Source organism: Ptychodera flava, chromosome 18, assembly GCF_041260155.1.
Source record: "Ptychodera flava strain L36383 chromosome 18, AS_Pfla_20210202, whole genome shotgun sequence".
Classification (NCBI taxonomy): Eukaryota; Metazoa; Hemichordata; class Enteropneusta; family Ptychoderidae; genus Ptychodera; species Ptychodera flava.
The window spans coordinates 39,340,060-39,360,529 of NC_091945.1; the positions used below are offsets into that span (position 1 = coordinate 39,340,060).

At 37.9% G+C, this 20,470-nt stretch overlaps 1 protein-coding gene across 1 annotated transcript in view; it reads right to left on the reverse strand.

The window, feature by feature from the left end:
- Positions 1-2,992: 2,992 nt before the first annotated feature.
- LOC139117571 (dnaJ homolog subfamily A member 1-like) overlaps positions 2,993-20,470 on the reverse strand; it is an 88,566-nt gene continuing 71,088 nt past the window's right edge. Inside the window, exons 4-6 of the mRNA XM_070680800.1 lie at positions 17,587-17,814; positions 12,247-12,477; positions 2,993-3,429 (exon numbers count right to left, since the gene is read on the reverse strand). Coding sequence (XP_070536901.1) covers positions 3,110-3,429; positions 12,247-12,477; positions 17,587-17,814 — 779 coding nt within the window. The 3' untranslated portion in view covers positions 2,993-3,109. The remainder of the gene's footprint in view (positions 3,430-12,246; positions 12,478-17,586; positions 17,815-20,470) is intronic.

Sequence of the window (20,470 nt, forward strand, 5' to 3'; positions counted from 1 at the left end):
ACTGTGTGCTATCAGAGCTCTGTGTGACGAACCTCTTTACTAAGTTTCATCAAATTTAGTGCAGTCGCTTTAGAAATAGAGTTCTCTTTCAGAAAGTCATTGTCAATGACATAGTCCTCGCTATTTCAACCAGATATGAACTGAATATGCTCACGTTTTACAACAGGTTCATTAATAGTAGTGCGCTTCACAGAAAAATGAGATATATGTTATCACTATATGTAGCAGGTTTTTTTCAACTTTGCACAGTACTCTCAGAGTTTAATCACTAATTACAAAACTTTATTTATATGCAAATGAGCTGCTCATTAACTTGACACTGCTCAATGCTTTGTGGGACAATTAAATATCCGTCAGATCAACATTTGTAGCACGTTTTGTTTAATTTAATGCTGTAATTTTAGAGTAATGTCACTAATTACAAAGTTCATTATATATGCAAATAAACCCTAAATTAATTTGACACTGTTCAATGATTCATAGCACAATTAAATATTTATCAAATCAACATCTGTAGAACGTTTCACAAAATTTTGGTGCCGAAATTTCAGAGTTATATACCTAATGACAAAGTTTATTAAATATGCAAATGAACCCTTAACTAACTTTACACTACTAAATGCTTTACAACACAGTTAGTTATCTGTCGTATCAGTAAGTGCAGCAGTTTTCATCACATTTGATGCAGTTATTTCGGAGTTATATGACTAATTATAAGACTTCATGAAATATGAAATTGAGCCAATTATTAACTTGACACTGCTCAATGCTTCTCAGTACAATTGGATATTTATCAGATCAACATCTGTAGCAAGTTTCATCAAATTTAACGTTGCAATTTTGGAGTAATATCACTAATTACAAAGTTCATTAAATATGCAAATGAACCCTTAATTACTAAATGCTCTACACAACAATTAGATATCTGTCGGATCAGTATCTGCAGCAGATTTCATCACATTTGATGCAGTTTTTTTGGAGTTATATCACTAATTACAAAACTTCATAAAATATGCAAATGACCTATTTGTTAACTTGACACTGCCAAATGCTTCTCAGTACAATTAGATATTTATCAAACAATATCTGTACCCAATTTCACTGACTTGGGTGCCGTAATTTCAGAGTTATATACCTAATTACAAAGTTCATTAAATATGCAAATGAACCCTTAATTAATTTCACACTACTAAATGCTTTACACTACAGTTAGATATCAGTCGGATTAGTATCTGCAGCAGATTTCATCACATTTGGTGAAGTTATATCGGAGTTATATGACTAATTACAAACCTTCATAAAATATGCAAATGAGCTATTTATTAACTTGACACTGCCTAATGCTTCTAAGTATAATTAGATATATATCAGACCAATATTTGTTGCAAGTATCATCAAGTTTGGTGGAGGAATTTTAGAGTTATCTCACTAATAACAAAAGTTCATTAAATATGCAAATGAGAAGATAATTGACATGACACTCACAGTATCATCATAATGTTCTTAGATTGTCATCCGTGAAAAGTTTCATGAAATTTTGTGCAGTATTTCTTGATATATGTCTACACTGTCATTACCGTCTCCATAGGGAAACCATTGTACGGAAAAAAACGGTATTGCATTATCAGTAATATGCAAGCCACACTAACCAAAATCTAATCAGTTCTTGCAAGTAGAATATGATACCTGTGTACCAAATCTGACTTGAATCCGTTCAGGCGTTTTTGAGTTATCGTGTAAACAGACAGACAGACAGACAGACACACACACACGGACAGACAGACAGATATCGCTATGACATTAGCCCACGTGTTTACACACGTGAGCTAATAAAATGACCGTCACACAGCCATATTTGGTGGGATCGCAAAACAATTTGATGTGCATATGCGTGACATAAGGAGTAATGCGTGAACAAACAGAAGCACGCATGGACATGACCAAACATATGTCCCCCGGACGGTGTCTGTGGAGACTAACAAAAGTTTAATATAAAACATGATAAAATTGCAAAGTTGGTCTTTGGTGCCAGATTAATAACAAAAATATTTTTGCACTGACGTAATTTATGAAGCTGCTACCAAGGACACCACAATATGGCACAAGACCACTAATTCATTTCCCATAGGCCACCACAGTAGCGTTGAGCTAGATTTTCCTATTTTAAAACATTCAGCGGCACGAATCCTCTTAACAGGTGTTAGGTCAATGTCAGCTTGACTACTGATTAATTTTTCGTGTGGGCAAGTCCACGGAAATTTTGAGATAGCGATGAAAATAGCGCCCTCAGTGGTGTTTTTGACAAATTTCAGGCTTATTGTTATGATTTCTATTAGCCTTAGAACTCCTCATATGAACACCAAATGCTTCAGCCATTATTCACAACAGTCTGCATTTTGATTCAGGCAGAAAAATATCTTTACAAAAATTCTTGACATTAAAGTTCAAACTAAACAAGCATTCATGCAGATATCAAACTTCAAGGTCTGCACTATTTTTCTTCCGAACTATCTTCGTGGGTAACGAACCCGGAAGTGAATTAGTGATCTTGTGACTAACAAAAGTTTAATATAAAACATGATAAAATTGCAAAGTTGGTCTTTGGTGCCAGATTAATAACAACAATATTTTTGCACTGACGTAATTTATGAAGCTGCTACCAAGGACACCACAATATTTGGAAGGAAAGCCTCAAGATATAAGGCTAATACAGTTGGTAAATGAAACCAGTGATCTGGAAAAAGATTAAATAGCTTATTGTTACGTGACTTCATAAAATCTTTTGTGACTGTGCTGAATTCAGTTAGAGTAAATTTATTCTGAGTTTGTGCAAAAGGTAAATGTCTTTAAAAAGATACACACATGAACAAGCATGCCTGTTGTGCAGTCAAAGGAACAGCACGATTTGTAGCTTTCATGAAGAAATCCATTTCCACTGAGAGACACATGTACTCCAACAACTCAGAAATGATTTTGAGACTGTTACTCTACATCACATGAATACATTTGTCATTTATTGTTTTTGTCACACACTAAAAACATACTATATTAATACAACTACCAAAACATATACAATGGAAGAGTTTAAAATCGAACAATGTTGAAAATTTCAGTGAGTTGCACACTGTACTCTTGGTCCGTGTCCTTCGCCATCATCGTCATCATACACATTACCTCTGTGGTTTTGATTGGCTTGATGTGGATCAAGACGTACAAGGTCACAGATTTCAGTGTCATCTGTGATGATGGTTTCTTTTCTCTCCGGGAGAAGCTTTTCCAGTTGCTGTAACTTATCTGCTGGAAGAAAGTTGTCTTCTGGAAAGTTGACAGAAAACTGGATAATCAGACGACCCTTGTCATATGGTGATCTGTAGATTGGCATACCCTCGTTGAGTACACATCTAATTTCACCATATTTGATTATTTCACCTGAAATGAAGGAGAGGGGTGTTACAGTACAGTCCACGCAGAACCCGTCACTGGTGCGGGAACAATGCCCGCATAAAAAGTGCATTGTGCACGCACGAAACGAGCATCATTGCCAGCAGAATGCGGGCAGATAAAGTGCACTGTGCCGGCACTGTGCGGGCACGATTCGCGCATCGTCACTGTGCGGGCATTCTTGCAATGTGAGGCACATTCACACCTTGACCTTGAATGTATGGCTGAGGTGAACGCTGTTGCATGTGAATGTAAGTTGGGCTTGTTGGAGTTTCATTCTTGTGGGCAAAAATTGCAACAAGTGGACGTACAAGTGACTACTGTAGTGCTGGGTTTTGTCCTTATCGGCTCAGCCAAACTTTCAGTTTGACCCATTGCTGATTGGGTGGGAGTTGCGACGTACGTTTAGTGTCATTTACTAATACTACTACGATTTTAGGCCGGGGGTAAAGTGAAAACTCTTTACGTACAATGCATGATCTGTTACTGTGAAATTGTTTCTCTGACTTGGTGCGCTGTGAAGTTCGAGTCCGATCGAAAATTATCGAATTTCTCAAATAAAGATGACATCACTGGTCGTGAGACGTGGTGTTGAAGAAACTGACTGAGGCTGTGATGGTGACGATAGTACATGTAAGTTGTTGCCATAACCGTAACGCATCGTAGAAGACAAGTCAACACAACAATAAAAATTCTCTATCTGTTTTCTATTTTTCAAAATGTGTACTTTATAACAGGAAGACGATTTATCATGGCAGAAGTGAATGCCTGTGAACTTGAATCACTCTAGTCTTTACAAGCTCATATTCTTTTTTTCAATTGTAAAAAAAGACGATTTAGAACTGAAAATGCTGAACTTCTGTGACAGTTTCACTACTTTCTTCCTCTTTTTCATGCCTAATCTTAATCGTGACACTCATTTTCGGTTCATATTATCATGTTTATGCCATGCAATTAAATGCAAGGAGGTCAGAAATAACATTTCGTTGCTTACTCCCCTGTATCGCGTCATACTTTCTCGATATACAGTAATCACGGTCCCTCTATCACAATGATATTACCGGTATGTACATGCAGGTGAGGTTGTTTTGTGTGACGCCTGGAAAGACCAAAATTCTACAAGACGCATACTCTTATATGGTTTGGTTTTTCCTTTCCTTGTACGGAACGATTGAACTGAGAAGCACAAAAATCGCGACTGAGGTTCTGCTTCGTAAAACTGTCCTCGTAAATTTCAATGATTTCACAGGCCGAACGTCTCTATCAGCATTGTTTCTAGCCAACTATCACTATTAGTGGCACAAATAAAATGAATAATGTGAGTGGAGTAAACTGACCATGTTCGTAAGTAATAATTTGAATTTTCTCCATAAACATGAAAACAAAATATTCGTTTTGGGCGACAGCGCTCGACTTTTTGTTTTCTTGCCGATCATGCTGATGTTTACAGAGGATGAAAGGTTGCGCGACAGTACACGTTAGTCGAACCATTATCTAAGTTGCAATAGGAAAATCTCCATGAAGTTTTGATACATTCCTCAGATATTCCGTACAAAAAATATTAAATGGACAACATGGTAGTCGATGTAGAGAAAGTCATGATCATCATACTGCCAACGCAATCATACAAACTACAGTGACGCCGCGGAATTTTTCATCGCCACCGGTGCTTCTCGATAAAGTCCAACATTAAAATTTGTTTCCCGGGTTGTTACGACCATCGGAAAAAAAAACTACCGAAAAAAATACGGCTTCTGCTTATATTTTACATATGAGCTACATGTAATATACGATAAGGTCCAATATTCAAAATTGTTCCCATGCACTCCGAATGAAATTGGGGCCAAAAATCTTGAAAAAATATCACGTCTTTTTTGTGACAATGTCGGACAATACCATGCCACAAAAGTCCGATATTCAAAAACTGTTCTAACCCCAACTTTTTAGTGACAAAAACTAAAACATTGTGCCAGTTTCTGATAGTATTTTCCGTTCGAGTCGACACCTGACGAACCGAATTTCAAATGTTTCCCGCCCCCAACTATTTGCTGCCGAAAAATACATCTTTTACATGTCGTATTTTACGGTGATCAAATCAAACTCGGTAAAATATGCACGGTGTGGTGTGTTCTAAATCGTACTCCTACTCTGAACGTTATTAGTATATCACAGTGAAGTCTATTACGTCACCACAGGTCTTCAGTGTCGTTTTATTTTGTGACAGTCGTTCGGGCGACGACATTCCCTCCACATCGAATAAGTATACATTGAGGTACCAGAAGAACGAACTTTCCTGGTTACATTGTGAACAAAAGCTTGGGGCCGAAACGGGAAGAGTTGCCCGTGAAACACGTCAAATTTTGCTACACTGTCCTCCAGATGACCTTGAAGACGACATGGATTGCAATCGCCACCCACAGCAAATGTAAATAAACAGCAGACATTGTCCTCGGCCCATTCAATAGCGTCTACGCACTAATCAGGCGATGGGTCAAAGGCCATCGAAGTATGCAACAATTTACAGTAAAGATTCACGTCGGCATGATTGTTTAAATAATTGCGATCACATTGTTGGTGTATACTATCAAGTTCGGAAACACTTTTAAAGGAATAAAAATAATTTGTTTACAAAAATAATTCCGTAATTTTTTGAAGGAATCATAAATCCATGAACTTAACGTTTCGAATCTGCAACTGGGTTATTATTTAGATGAACTCAACCACGCTGAAACATGGGTACTGTTAACATTGGCGGCACTTTCCCCACTGCCAACTTCAGTCATAATTTCAGTGCAATGGGTAGTTGTCACGAAAGAACAATGTCGCTTCTCGCATCAACGTGTCAAAGAAAGCGACATTTAGTGTTGAAGTAAAGCAGACGTATAATCACTACTTGTAGAATACCGGCATTGGATGTTCTTTGATAATAACACAAGCTGGTATCAGCCTAGATCCATGGATACGTTAGCACCAAAAAATTCTCTAACTTTCCGAGGTTCGTGTTACAGTCGGTACGATTTCAAAATACTTGCGATTAAATCGTTGTTTGACGCAGTTTTAAATGTTGACAATGCATTTGACTATTCAAAAACTAAAAGAAAATAAAGTTAATGTGCCACATAACAAGTTGGCCTTTTAAGGGCCGCCAAATTTAAAGAAGGAATTACGAGTAAACATTTGGAATAAATGAGACTCACACAAGGATTTCAAAGATAATTTTTTTATTTCCAACCCTAAAAAGTAAAAAATCTGAACCGGCGATTGTCTGAATATTACACCTAATTAAAACTGCAATGAAAAGTTTTGGGCGGGGCGCTAATGCGGAGATGTATGACACCAATTTTCACCATTCGAAGAACTTCTGGAAATGTATTGTTTATGACACATTCTCCACGGGTTATGCGATTTATTGAAGTACATGTTCGTCGTCTTTGAGTTTGCAGAATTGAATAACGTTGACAGTATATAGCCTTGATATGTAGGGGAAAATGTATGGTGCGTTTTTACACCGACAATGACAACTTTTGAGGTATTTTTTGCTATTTCCATCATTTTATATGATTCAAATCTTTGGTTCAAAGTGAAAGTTCGGCATGTAAAATGTTTTATTGAACAAGACCGCATCGGTCAACAGTCAATGGTCTATGCGCCGCATGGTTGCTATGGAAACCAGCAGTTTCCAAGAATAGCAGGCAAACTCCTTGAAGCATTATGCTCCCACGGGACTTTGTCGGACCACGGTCCCACAGAGGGCTTTCAATTCGACAAAATGGAATTATTCACGTTTTTTATCTGTCACTTCTGAACGTTAAATACATGTTGACCACGAAATTAGTTCAGTCAAGTCACGTCAATTTGTAAATTTTGGTACATTTACATTTCAATGTATGTTTGACTCGTCATGAAACAAAGGTCGCAGTTCTGGTCCAGGGACGTTCACGCAGGAGACACTATCGACTCGAGTCTACCCCGAAAATTTTTAACGTTTTTTAAAGCCGGTAGACGCAAGTTGCTGTGAAGACCAGCAGCCCAAAACTGACAGAAAGAGTCTCAGATTTAGTTCTTTAGTATGTATCGCATTGATATAACTCTCAAAAAAAATGTTATGCTTTTAACTTTCTACAAACTGTCGAGGGACAGTACATCGTAATACAATACAGGACCTGTATAAATGTTTAGAACTTCTGTCGTCATATTTCCCGGTCGGATAAAGCCGCCTGCTTTAATTCACCGAAACCTAGAATTGTATTTTACACGATGACTACAGAGGCAGATTCGGGCTTAGCGGTAGCCATATTTGCTTGGAAATGCCCGATCGGAGAGGGCATGCAGTTTGCAGTCTGGATACTTTCGCGACTTACAGGTCATTTTGGAACTGGGTTTTCTCGTTTCACATTCTGGCATCTCAGTGCCCAGTTTAGTCGTAGAGTGTACTACTGACCCTCTTTAAACACAGTGCATGCGTGATGGCTCAGATATTTTTGAAAACGGACATGCACCGGACAGACCACGGATGTATTTTTGTACATCCATGGACCACGGTCCCTCTACAAAACTCGGACTTGGCATCTCAGCAAAATGGTTCACCGATTCGGCTACCTTCGAAAATTTAGTCCGATTTTTTTTGCGACAAACACGGCAGAATTAGCACAAAAAATCAGTAAGCCAATGAAAACACTTGCATTTTCCTACGACATCATCGCTGACTTTACTTCAGTATGATAGTGACTCGATATTGCTAACTGCAGTGTCTACTATAGACAGTCGGATCCAGAGCAAAGTCGTTCGTGTAATCGTAAAAAGTTCAGGACAAAAATACAAGCTGTTGATTTCAAAAACAAATTTTATTTCGATGCTAGTTGTTATTTCCTGGTCGTTCTCGTTTCCTTACCTGTGTAAAAAGGATGCGTTGTTTCAAATACAACAAATTGACCGGGCAACAATTCAAAACTTGTTATTCTTCACCCTCCCTAATATAAAATGGTTTACAATCTGGTGCTTCTATGTATCAGGTTTCGCCATCATGCTCTAGCTCATGTACGATGTCTACTCTACGGCAAATGATGGACGAATTCATTCAGAAAATTCCCCTGGCATATTGCATAACAATGTGGTCTGTGCCTGTGATATAACTAATACTGGGTCATGAACTTTATTTATTGTAAATGGCCACAATAATGTTCACTTGTTGCAATTTTTCACAAAGCACGTCCAACCACGGTCTACACGTCCGTGTTCCAACCTTAGACCACGATCCGTGAGAGGTCTAGTGTCGAGGTCCAGCAGAGTTTGAGGTAGATTTCTTCGGAGCTCTACGCATACTGTACGCATGTGATAATATCTTACTGTGACCTGTTTACGACTAAGATTTTAGAGTTGCCTTAGGCAGACAAAGAGAGTTTGGAGCTGGTTTAGGACTCAAGATTATTCAGTTACTCCCAGCCGCCGCTATTTCAGTTAAGCAAGTGTAGCAATGTTGTCACCGACAACTGCCTCTGAGCGCACATCTTTTTAGTTCAATACCCGCATTGTGCAGGCACATTTTGTTCAGTGCGGGCACAGTGCTCGTAAAGTGCTCGCACAGTGCTCCTAAAATGCTGGCACTTCATGCCAAATTGTGCTGGCGTAATGTGCTAACAGGTTCTGCGTGGACTGTACTGTAGTTAATTATTTCAAAAGTAACTGCATTAAAATTCAGTGTTGTGAGTTCTAACTCATTTGACACCACCGTATATTTAAGTAAACCATTAATGTGCTGCGTCAGTCTATACACTGACACAGCACTCTTGCTCTCAGTGGCACATCAGTGTAAAAAACCGACGGTAGCTGTGTTCTATGTGTTATGTGTAACTTAAGCCTGCCGCACACGAGAGAAATTAGCTGAGCAAAATTTTATTTGAGGCTGTTTGCTCAGCTAGCTTACCCTCATGTGCGCTCGATTTTTCGTGAGTTTTTGTCCTCGCAAGGCGTTGAGCAAAATATCCAACCTGTTTGATATTTTTTGCCTCGCGAGGCAAATTCCTCACCGTGTGCGCCGGAGAAAGTCATTTTCCTCACGTCTTTTTGACTAAAGCGCGCATGTTTAGGTCACATGATAGTGCATAATGACCACCCGTAGCCTGGCCCGTAGCATTGAAAATGCAGTCGCTTGCAGTTCGATACACGGCGAATGCCGTCAAATATATGACAAAAAAGATAGCTTGACCAGTCTCTATCCCCCTCTATCCCCCATAGAGGAACTGTGGATTATGTTCACAGCCTTTGAATTTACAACCTTGGGGAGTTTTTAATTAATGCTAAGAGGCTATCATTCGAATGTAAACAGCACTTAAATTAGTTACAGATAGTGAAATGTCTTCACTGTGGGGGTGATTACGACATCTGGAATTATCCTGGATCCAAATTTCTCATCAGTTCTTGTGTGTCTTACACGGAAATGTTGCAAAAATTGATCTGCAATGAAAAAATTTACCTCAGCTTTGGTTTCTGGATCAAATTTTACTACAAATTGATACCAAATATGACAAAATTATGTTCACAGCCTTCGAAACTGTCTCATAACATATCGTGGGTTGGTGTAGGTCATTTAAGGTCATAAAAATGAGAAAATTACCTAAAACATAAAAATTACGGGGCTTCACAACACTTTGAGCAGAAAATTCAGCTTATACGATAACCTCACATTGGTATACAAAATGTGAGCTAAAAAAAGTAGTTTCTCATAATCATATTTTTCATCTACACAACAAATATCAAATCAGTAAGTACCGTATTCTGAAAGATTCAGTCGCGTGCGGGCGCTCCGGCGCACTGCGACCTACGACCCTTTACCACGACTGAAGGCACACTGTACTTGGCCGCGGTAACTCACAGAAAAAAAGTACCGCCCACAACTGTCTTCACAGACTTTTCAAATATGTAAATCATGGTAGTGTAATTTGAATATTGCTCACGTGGGCTGTTTACGGGCATAATGAACACGCGGTAGTCAAGACAACAATATCGATCAACTGCATCGGCAGCGCCGACATTGCATAATCGATCGCTCTACTCGGCAGATGAAAACAACGACACGTGTGTGTAAGCTTTATAGGCTAGCCGCTTGTCGGAGAAAAAAACTTACATGTAGATACAATTGTCTGTATGGCTCCATTGACGCCTATAAAAAAAACTCCATAGCGTCTTTCGCGCTGAGCGCAGCAGAATGTGCAGTCTGTGGGGAGCTCGGAAGAAAAGGTCGATCTTTTCGAAAACGACCGATATCGAGAAACTGAAGCAACTCTACACAAACAAAACATTACCGTACACACTAATCCAAACTTCCCTACAAAAATCCGAGGCGAAACAAACATTTTTATTAACACAAACAATCGGATAAGAATGTAGGAACACATTTTTGAAACGAATCAAACACAAACTCGACACAAAAACATTTTGGATAGTAAGGTGGGGAGCCTCTTTCACATTTTTACTTTCGCGCTGAGCGCAGCAGAATGTGCAGTCTGCGGAGAGACTGTAGACTCTCGGAAGAAAAGGTTGATCTTTTCGAAAATGAACGATATCGCCGAGAAACTGAAGCAACTCTACAGTGGAACTGACGTCTGGACATCACAGCGGAGCCTGCCTTTGTAAGTGTGTCCATAACTTTGGGTGCCAGCGTGTAAATCATAGATTTCCCATACCGTGGGGTCCTGTTGGTAAAATAGCGGATACATCTCTGCCGCCGCATAAACTCTTTGAATGCGTCTCTTTGCTCTCTTTTCAACATAATATTATATAGGCCTACATCAGAACATTTACTGACTGCCTCGGCAATGCGAGTCGGCGATTGTTCGGATCGGCCATAATGATCAAATCGGAATGCTAGCCACAGACGTCGCGCCGTTTGATTTTCAATACTTCGAGTTTGAGAAAACACGTTGTGTTTGTTGACAAACGAGACATGCTATAAGCTAATAGGCGGGACAAAAGCCAGGCGACAGTTTTGAATATGCTAATCACGATCACGCACTGAGTGAGCGATGTGGGCGGTCTTGTTACCCTACATACTGTCAATTACCTACTTTCTGTAATACGATTGGTTCCAACAAAATTTTGTTGGAGAACAGGATTTCAACAGTGTGCCTTCAGTCGTGGTAAAGGGTCGTAGGTCGCAGTGCGCCGGAGCGCCCGCACTCGACTGAATCTTTCAGTCAGTAAGTACCGTGTTTCTCAAGATATTTTAGTAGATGGACCCCTCACAAACAGACATACATACATACATACATACATACATACATACATACATACATACATGCGTGTTTTTGATGATGACGGACATACCGTACGTACTTACATACATACATACATACACAGATACGTACAGACGCCATTGACTTCAGCTTATACGATAACCTCACATTGGTATACAAAATGTGAGCTAAAAAAAGTAGTTTCTCATCATCATATTTTTCATCTACAGAACAAACATCAAATCAGTAAGTACCGCGTTTCTCAAGATATTTTAGTAGATGGACCCCTCACAAACAGACATAAATACATACATACATACATACATATATACATACAGACTGACGACAGACGCCGGACGGATACCCATCCCAATAGCTTCTTATAGACTATAGTCTATAGTAGCTAAAAAGTTACTTGAAAATAACATGCACGGGCTGATTGATTGACTATGTCAGGCTTAAGCCCCCTGCTTTTCCTCCTACTCTTTCTATCCCTGAATGATTGTCAACCACTGACTACAAAGGTGCAAATCTGCTTATATATATTGACCATTAGTTCTCTGGTGATACATACCTGGGTGTGACGTTATCAACAACTGTCTTGAATCTAACGTCTTAATGTGCCTTTCGAAACCACATAGTGCTTCCACAAGCTCAATTTCCATTTTCATGATCAAGTCATCACCACTTCGTTGAAATACTGGATGTTCTTTCTCATCTAACACAATGACGATATCACCCGGTTCAAGTCCTGGTTCTTGATCACCTTCTCCCTGGAATGTCACTTTTTGTCCATCCCTCATACCTGAAAATGACATTAAATAATTAGCCTAAAAACATAATATAAAAATTTCATCATCATCTGAATAAAAGTGAGCGAGGTCATCCCTCAGGACTTACAGACCAAATTGGCTGCTATCAAACAAACATGAAGACTGAACCTGTAATAAGGTTGTGAGCGCTGAAGCAATTTTCTTGGTGAACCTTTGGCTGGCTCGGCCATGCGAGCAATAGAGCTGTGCAATTTTAATTATTCATGTACTCAATCACACTGCAGAAACAGTGTTTTTTTTGGCTATCTGATCTACGTTCATTCATAAACTGTCAATCAACATGGAATGTGATATTTTAACCAGTGATTGAACCATTAGTGCTGTTAGTCATACTGTTGCCTTGACCCTTAGCCGTTGTTAGTTGTGTCAGAAGGCACTATCCATTGTATTGAATGGAGAGTGTTGATCTTTTGGCACTCAGATATGTCATAGTATGTTAAATGTACATAGTGTAGCAATTTTTGTCAACTTTGATCAAGTAAATCCTGATATATAACCCCAATAAGGAAAGTTCTATTTTTAATGTATATAACAAGTTTCATTAACTTTGATCAAGTCAATTCTGATGTATATCCCCAATTATGAAAATTCATCAAATATGCAATTAGCACTAAATTTCATGTCAGTCCATTATGTCACGGCTGATATATCACAGTGTTATCAACATTTGTAGCAAATCTTATCAAAATTTGTACAATTGTACAGACAGAGAGACAGACATCAGTGCGACATTAGCTCATGTGTATGAACACATGAGCTACAAATGTTGCCACTTGAATCAAGGCTATATTATATGGATAAATCCTAATACCATACATGTACATGCAGTCATACGGCACCAAAACTAAAATGTTTAAAGATAATGGAACTAAGTAAAACTTGAGTTAGAAGATCAATTCTGTGTCTGGTATGGTACAATGAAAGTGAAATGTATTTAAATCAGAAATATTCCTGACCTTCAAAACCCTGTCTATTTTGATGTCAAGAACACAGTGGCACAATTGTCAGTAAATAATCCCTCAAGTACACAATTCTAGGTTGAAAACTATATAATGATACAACAGAACAAACAGGGCCAATGTCCCTGAAGCTACAATAGACATGGAAACAAAATAAAGTATTTCCTGACTGTCTGCAATTATCTCACTCAAACAGGGCCAATGTCCCTGAAGCTACTATAGACATGGATACAAAATAAAGTATTTCCTGACTGTCTGCAATTATCTCACCCAAACAGGGCCAATGTCCCTGAAGCTACTATAGACATGGATACAAAATAAAGTATTTCCTGACGGTCTGCAATTATCTAACTGAGGCACCTGTATACCAAATATCAAAGCTGTCTGACCAGCGGTTTTGAAGAAACAAGCGACTTTAAAGCCTATAGAGCTCCGCTGTGTTATGTCGAGGATAACAGTCCCTATTTGTGACATGGGTTGATGAAGGTGGATATCTTTAATAGCTCATTTCAGGATGGCCTGGCCATGGTAAAAATGGCAAAATTAGCTCCAAAAATACAAATTTAAATTGAAGAGTCCATCATTATTTCAATACATCACACTAAGATAACCCCCAGGAACCTGTGTACCAAACATCAAAGCTATCAGACTAATTATTTATGATAAACAAAATTTTTAACAAAAAATGGCAAAAATTGCCCCAAAAATACAAAATTGTAAATTTCATCACAATTTGAATATATCACATTTTGATCCACCCTATGAGGCTGTATACCAAATATTGAAGCTATCAGACGAAGTAGTTTTTGCGAAACAAATTTTTTAACCAAAAATGGCAAAAATTGCGCCAAAAATACAAAATTGCAGATTTCATCATAAGTTCAATATATATCATATTTAGTACATCTTTAGGAACCTGTATACCAAATTATATATCAAAACTATCAGACAAGTTTTTGAGAAATAATTTTTTTTGCCATAAATGGCAAAACTTGCTGTATCATCCCTATGAACCTGTACACCAAATATCAAAGCTGTCAGACAAGTGGTTTTGATAAAAATAACTTTTTGACCAAAAATGACCAAAAAATTCCTTAAAAATACAAATTTGCATATTTCATCACAATTTGAAAAATACCGTCAAGGACAGTGTGCTCACATTCAGTTTGAATTGGTCCACTCAAGAAATATTTAACTGGAAAAACAAGAATGACAAAAGTAAATAAGGTCTGCAACTTAGGTACTGGCATGGAGGTCATCTTTAGGAACATACATATCAACTTCTATAGCAATAGGACAAGCAGATCCTACATACATAAGCAAATGTCAACAAAACAATTAGCCAGAAAAGGCTTGACAAAAAGAAAAGTTTTGAAGAGTTGGGAAAAAATAAAGAGTGGGAAAAAAATGTACTAGGGATCTGTTACTGTAGTTTTACGACTTATCCGGACACCAAACTTGCTAATTACCCAGCAACTTCGCTGATGATATTGAGACTTTGATCAGTAATTACCAAAGCACTTTGGTAATTCACCTCAAACTTGATACTTGATCTGGCTGCCTGAGTGCTCCATGGGGTACACAATGTGTATACAAAGTCACTGATAAGTATCCTACTAGTGCCATAAACTAATTTGTAACCAGGGGTTGGCATTCCACAGGACAGCATTCCTCAGTAAAACTAACATATGTACATGTGTGCTGTTCTTCCGTGCAAAATATGTAAAACTCAACTACGGAGAGGTTAGGAGAGTATGATGGGTCGTTAGAGTTTGTTAAATTACTTTTCAGAGCAGAAAAACTATTACTAACGCTAAAACAAGCTGACTTTGGAATTCCTGTTACAGCATTGTGAGGAAAATCCTACATTATCCAGTTTATTTATAAACCTATGACCCTCCGTCTCCGTCACCTAAATAGAATAGTCCCACTCCATGCATCCGCCATTGGTTTACCTCCTCTAAAACCTGCAGTTTCATTCATTTGAAGCAATTATCCTTTCATCTGTGAAGAGTTTTTACCAGTGACTCTTACAACTTTCACTGCCAGTTGTTGTTTTCATAAGATGCAGACCATTTGATACTGAGTACACTGAGTTGCTTTTACGTGCAGGAAATGCAGATGCCACTTCACAGTTCACACTGTGCTGTTGATCGGCAAAGTACAAGACGTCTTTGTTTCACTTTTTTTTTCAAGATATGATTCATGTGAAAATTTTACCAAATGTCACTGATGGGATTGTGTTTTCAATTTCATTTGATGCAGCGATGTGAAATACTGTGTCAGTTTAGATTGGAATCGTTGCTGAGTTTTGCTGCCTTTTGGCAATGGTTGTCTATCAGCATAAATGTGATCGAAGAATGCCCGTTCATGAAGATAGAGAGATTGAAAATCTTTTCTGTATTCTTACTTCCTTTACAATTTCTTCAGGAGTAAGTTGATTTAGGAAAGTGATTGAAAGTTTGAGTGGTGTTCAATAATTGTGCCTAAATCAGCACGAATTGAGCGGAAAAAGTATTTAAGTAGAACTGTTCAATCAGACATGATGTCCATTGAAGTTACAGAAATCTTTTTGGTGCAGTGGGCAGGTTTACTGTTTACAAGTTGTATTTGTCCTGTGCCATTTTCATCACTTTGTTCAGCAATTTTTTGTATGGGTACACTGTTGAATACTTTGAGTGCAAACTCATGTCTCAAATTGGTTTATGCTATCACTGTATGCACTGAGATGTTGGCGTCTGTGTTTACACTTTGCCACCCATGGAGTTACTGCAGCCAGATCAAGTATCAAGTTTGAGGTGAATTACCAAAGTGCTTTGGTAATTACTGATCAAAGTCTCAATATCATCAGCGAAGTTGCTGGGTAATTAGCAAGTTTGGTGTCCGGATAAGTCGTAAAACTACAGTAAAAAGTAATGCTACCTCATCAATCTTCTAGACCCTAACCCCCTCCTGAATATAAAATGTTCCGCCCCTTTGTTGATCATATTTACATAAGACCAGCTGGCATGGCAGGAAATGTATTTACAACCTTGGGAATTTTTAATTAATGCTAAGAGTGCCATCACTCGAATGTAAACAGCACTTAAATTAGTTACAGATGGTGGAATGCCTTCCTTTGTGGGGGGTGATTACGACATCTGGAATTATCCTGGATCCAAATTTCTCATCAGTTCTTGTGTGTCGTACATGGAAATGTTACAAAAATTGATCCGCAATGAAAAAATTTACCTCAGCTTTGTTTTCTGGATCAAATTTTACTACAAATCAATATCAAATATGACAAAATTATGTTAACATCCTTTGAAACTGTCTCATAACATATCCTGGGTTGGTGTAGGTCATTTAAGGTCACAAACTGAGAAAATTACCTAAAATATAAAAATTTGGGGTATTCCAAACACTTTGAGCAGAAAATTTATCTCATAACATCCCTCAGAACTTTTGTACCAAATTACAAAGCTATCAGGCAAGAAATTATGAGAGGGGCTTTAAAAAGAATATATTTTTAACAATTTTTTTGACCAAAAATGACAAAACTTGCCCCAAAACAGTAATTTTTCCAATTTTGTCGTAATTTCAACAAAGTAGAAGGGTAACACCCTTGTAAACACCCAACCCAAATTTGAGAGAAACTGGGCTGGCAGTTTCAGAGAAGAAGAATTTTTACTGAAAATCAGGAAAATAACCAAAAAAATTCAGCAAAAATACAAAATTCAAGATATCTTCACGATATACATAAAACTGTATAAGGTCTACCTAAGGTACTTGCATACAAATGAATCAAAGCAATCAAACCTGCGGTTCTTGAGTTATTGATTTTTGACCATTTTCACATTTTTAAAGCTCATTTGCATAATTTGGGCACTGTGAGCTTCATTTGAATAAAATCCCATCTACAGCCCAGGATGCATCCTCAGACCAAATACAGCGCTAAAAAGAGCAGCGGTTTGTGAGTTTTTGAAGTTGATGGACATACTGTACATACGTACATACTTACATACATACATACATACATATATACATACAGACTGACGCTGGACGGATACCCATCCCAATATCTTCTATAGACTGTAGTCTATAGTAGCTAAAAAAGAAATAACAGTATTTGTTGAAGTTTACCTTTATCAATGTGCACTTCCAGAATTTTGCGTTCCCTGACAATTTTTCTACCTTGGCAATTTCTACAGCGGTCCTTTGGATTTATTCTTTCTCCTTGCCCATGGCATTCATGGCACATGGATTGGATCTGCTGAACCATTCCTGGTCCAATGTGCTGTACACGTACCTGCATGCCACTACCACGACAGTTGGGACATTTTTCAATTGCACCTTTCTTACCACCTCTTCCTGAATTAAGGAATCAAAGAAAGACTTTTGAGTTTTATGCAGGTAAGAATGAAAAATACAGAAACTACATGATCAAGTTTTAAAGCTTTCAGGAAACTGTTCACACATATCTAAGATGCACCTTAATAGGTTGACAACTCAAATGTCAGCAAACTATCATCATGTGCTCAGATAGTGTTCTCAGAAATATATTAACCCTTTTCCTGCCAAGTCCATATTTCACCACCAGGTCAAGATGGTTAAAATTAATGAAACACAACATATTCCATATGGTGTATTTTAACATAACACTGTACATTTGAAGGCCGTTGAAAACATAAATACTGTAAACTTGATTTTTTTGGACAAAAGATGCTATAATATACCAAGCCAAGTGTGTGAAAATACGTCATGTTTTGGCTCAATACCGCTTTTTACTGACTTGGCTGATGGGGAAGTGATAAAGTTATTACTTTCTGGCAGGAAAAGGGTTAATGGCATTTGACTATTTTCAAAAAATTTTCATAATCAAATGTGTATTAAAAGTGGCTTCAAGATCAGGTCAGTTGTATTCATGAAAACAAAAAAAAATGAAATGTTTCACTTTTCAAAAAGATAAAAATGTCTTGCTTTTTATAAAAAAAATTTTTAATACAAGTCCTATCAAAATAGTATACAGATAAAATATAGTGACATTACAACAAACACACATTTTGTCCATCAGGGCTAAAACCTCAATGAGAAAGCAATATGCAAAAGCATATCAGCTGAAGTGATGGGATATCAGCATAAACTCAAGGGATATCGGCCTTGCTTTGCTGAACTCCTCTTGGGAGAACACTGCTTTAGTAACCTGAAATCGTAAGCTAATAATCCCAATTTCAAGACAGGTCAAAATATGTTTTTCATGAATCAATTTTCAAAGTCGTGAGGAAAATTTTAAAACCAGCACCTATGAATTAGTGAGCTGCCATGTCTGTTACCTACATATGAAAGAGAACATGAATGTTATGGTTTCATCAACAAAGCCATCATCATTGATAGCACAGTCCATACGTAGTTAGATTGCAATGGTATTGTATCAAGCTACTGGTTGGTTGTTCTGAAACTGTTTTCTACATACAGGGCTCGAAATTAACGGTGGTCTTGCGTCCAAAGACCACCACTTTTTCATTTTGGACCACCAAATTCAAATGTTGGTGGTCCAAATGGACCACCACTTACGTCAGAAATTTTTGAAGACGACGTACTTGGCCCGCACTACATTGCCTGAACGTGGTTCAATGCAGGACAAAAATAGAACATATGCACCTGCTTGCAAGTGACATTTATCATGATATTGCAACATTTTAGACTTTAGCAGACCGCAGCACTTTATGCAACATTGTATTTTATCATCACAAAACGTCATGTCAATCAGTTCTGTACAGACAATGGCACTACAGATGCAAAAAATTCGAGAATCAATCGAGTCTACGTTGTTGGTAACACAATACAGTTAATGGTCATTACGTCGCATGTTATTTGGAAAGTGGTTTACGGGTGACCATTTAGACTCTGTCGGGTTGCATTCTTGAGAGGTCCCGCTGGACTTTGAACAGTATCTGCTTTTTGTTGGCCCTTTGAAAACACTAATTTCGTAGTCAGAAGGTATTTTCTTTGAACATGATCTCATTGGGCTGCTCAACGATCATATACGGGACATGCATCACGGCATGGCAAACGTTCAGCTACACCTTGAAGCCCCCAGGTTGTTGTTTTTTGTTAATAGAGCATGCGCATTACAGGAAACCCCCAAGTTCTACAAAAAAGACTGCCCAGCTCACTTCAGATACTGATTCATATGCATTTTGAATACATTTTACGCAAATAAAAACTCGGTTGCGTAAAATCGTACGCAAGTTTTGAAATTGTAACGGAAACGATGCCCAGGCCCATTCGTGTTCAGGCAGTGTTCAAATCGGGTTCTGTTACTGGTTGCTATTGGTTTTTATGAGTGGAAGTATTTTGACTCTCTATAGTAGATAATAAAGTTCAGAAAAAATAATATTGTGAATTTCAAGTTCAATGGAGCAAATAGTGGGATTTTTGTCATCATAATTGTTAACAGCCGATACCTGGCGGAATAATTTTGAACATAAGAGTATGTGAACTGACAACTCAACATCATCTTAAGGTAGCGTGAAAGGTTAGTATGAGTATTTTCCTTCAAAACTCCGAAAAAACTATCCTTTCCATGCCATTTCTTCCTAAGGACATGGCCTTTGAAGGTGGTCAGTTTTCAGTATAGTATCATCAGATATGCCGAAAAAATTATTTGCTCTTGAAAATTATGCCAACAAGGAATGCAAACAAACTTCTTGTGTTTTTCCATTTTCTTGTCTTGCCATTTTAGCACGATTCTCTTGGTCTAAATAGTGTAAGTCGACAAGGGATGACAGGTAGTCTACCAAATTTTCACAGGTGAAAGTCGTACAGATAGTCTCCAAACTGTGTCTCAGATTTTTCCAAACACATTTAAGGATTTTAATTTTCGTAGTTTAAATAAACTAAGTAATGAACAAAACATGATTCAAAACCATGACTGGTGATTGTCAAAAAACCTAAGTCGTCTTCAAAAATTTTAAGACACAGTTATGCTGACAGGATATTAAACTTTTAGATTGCTTTGTTCAAA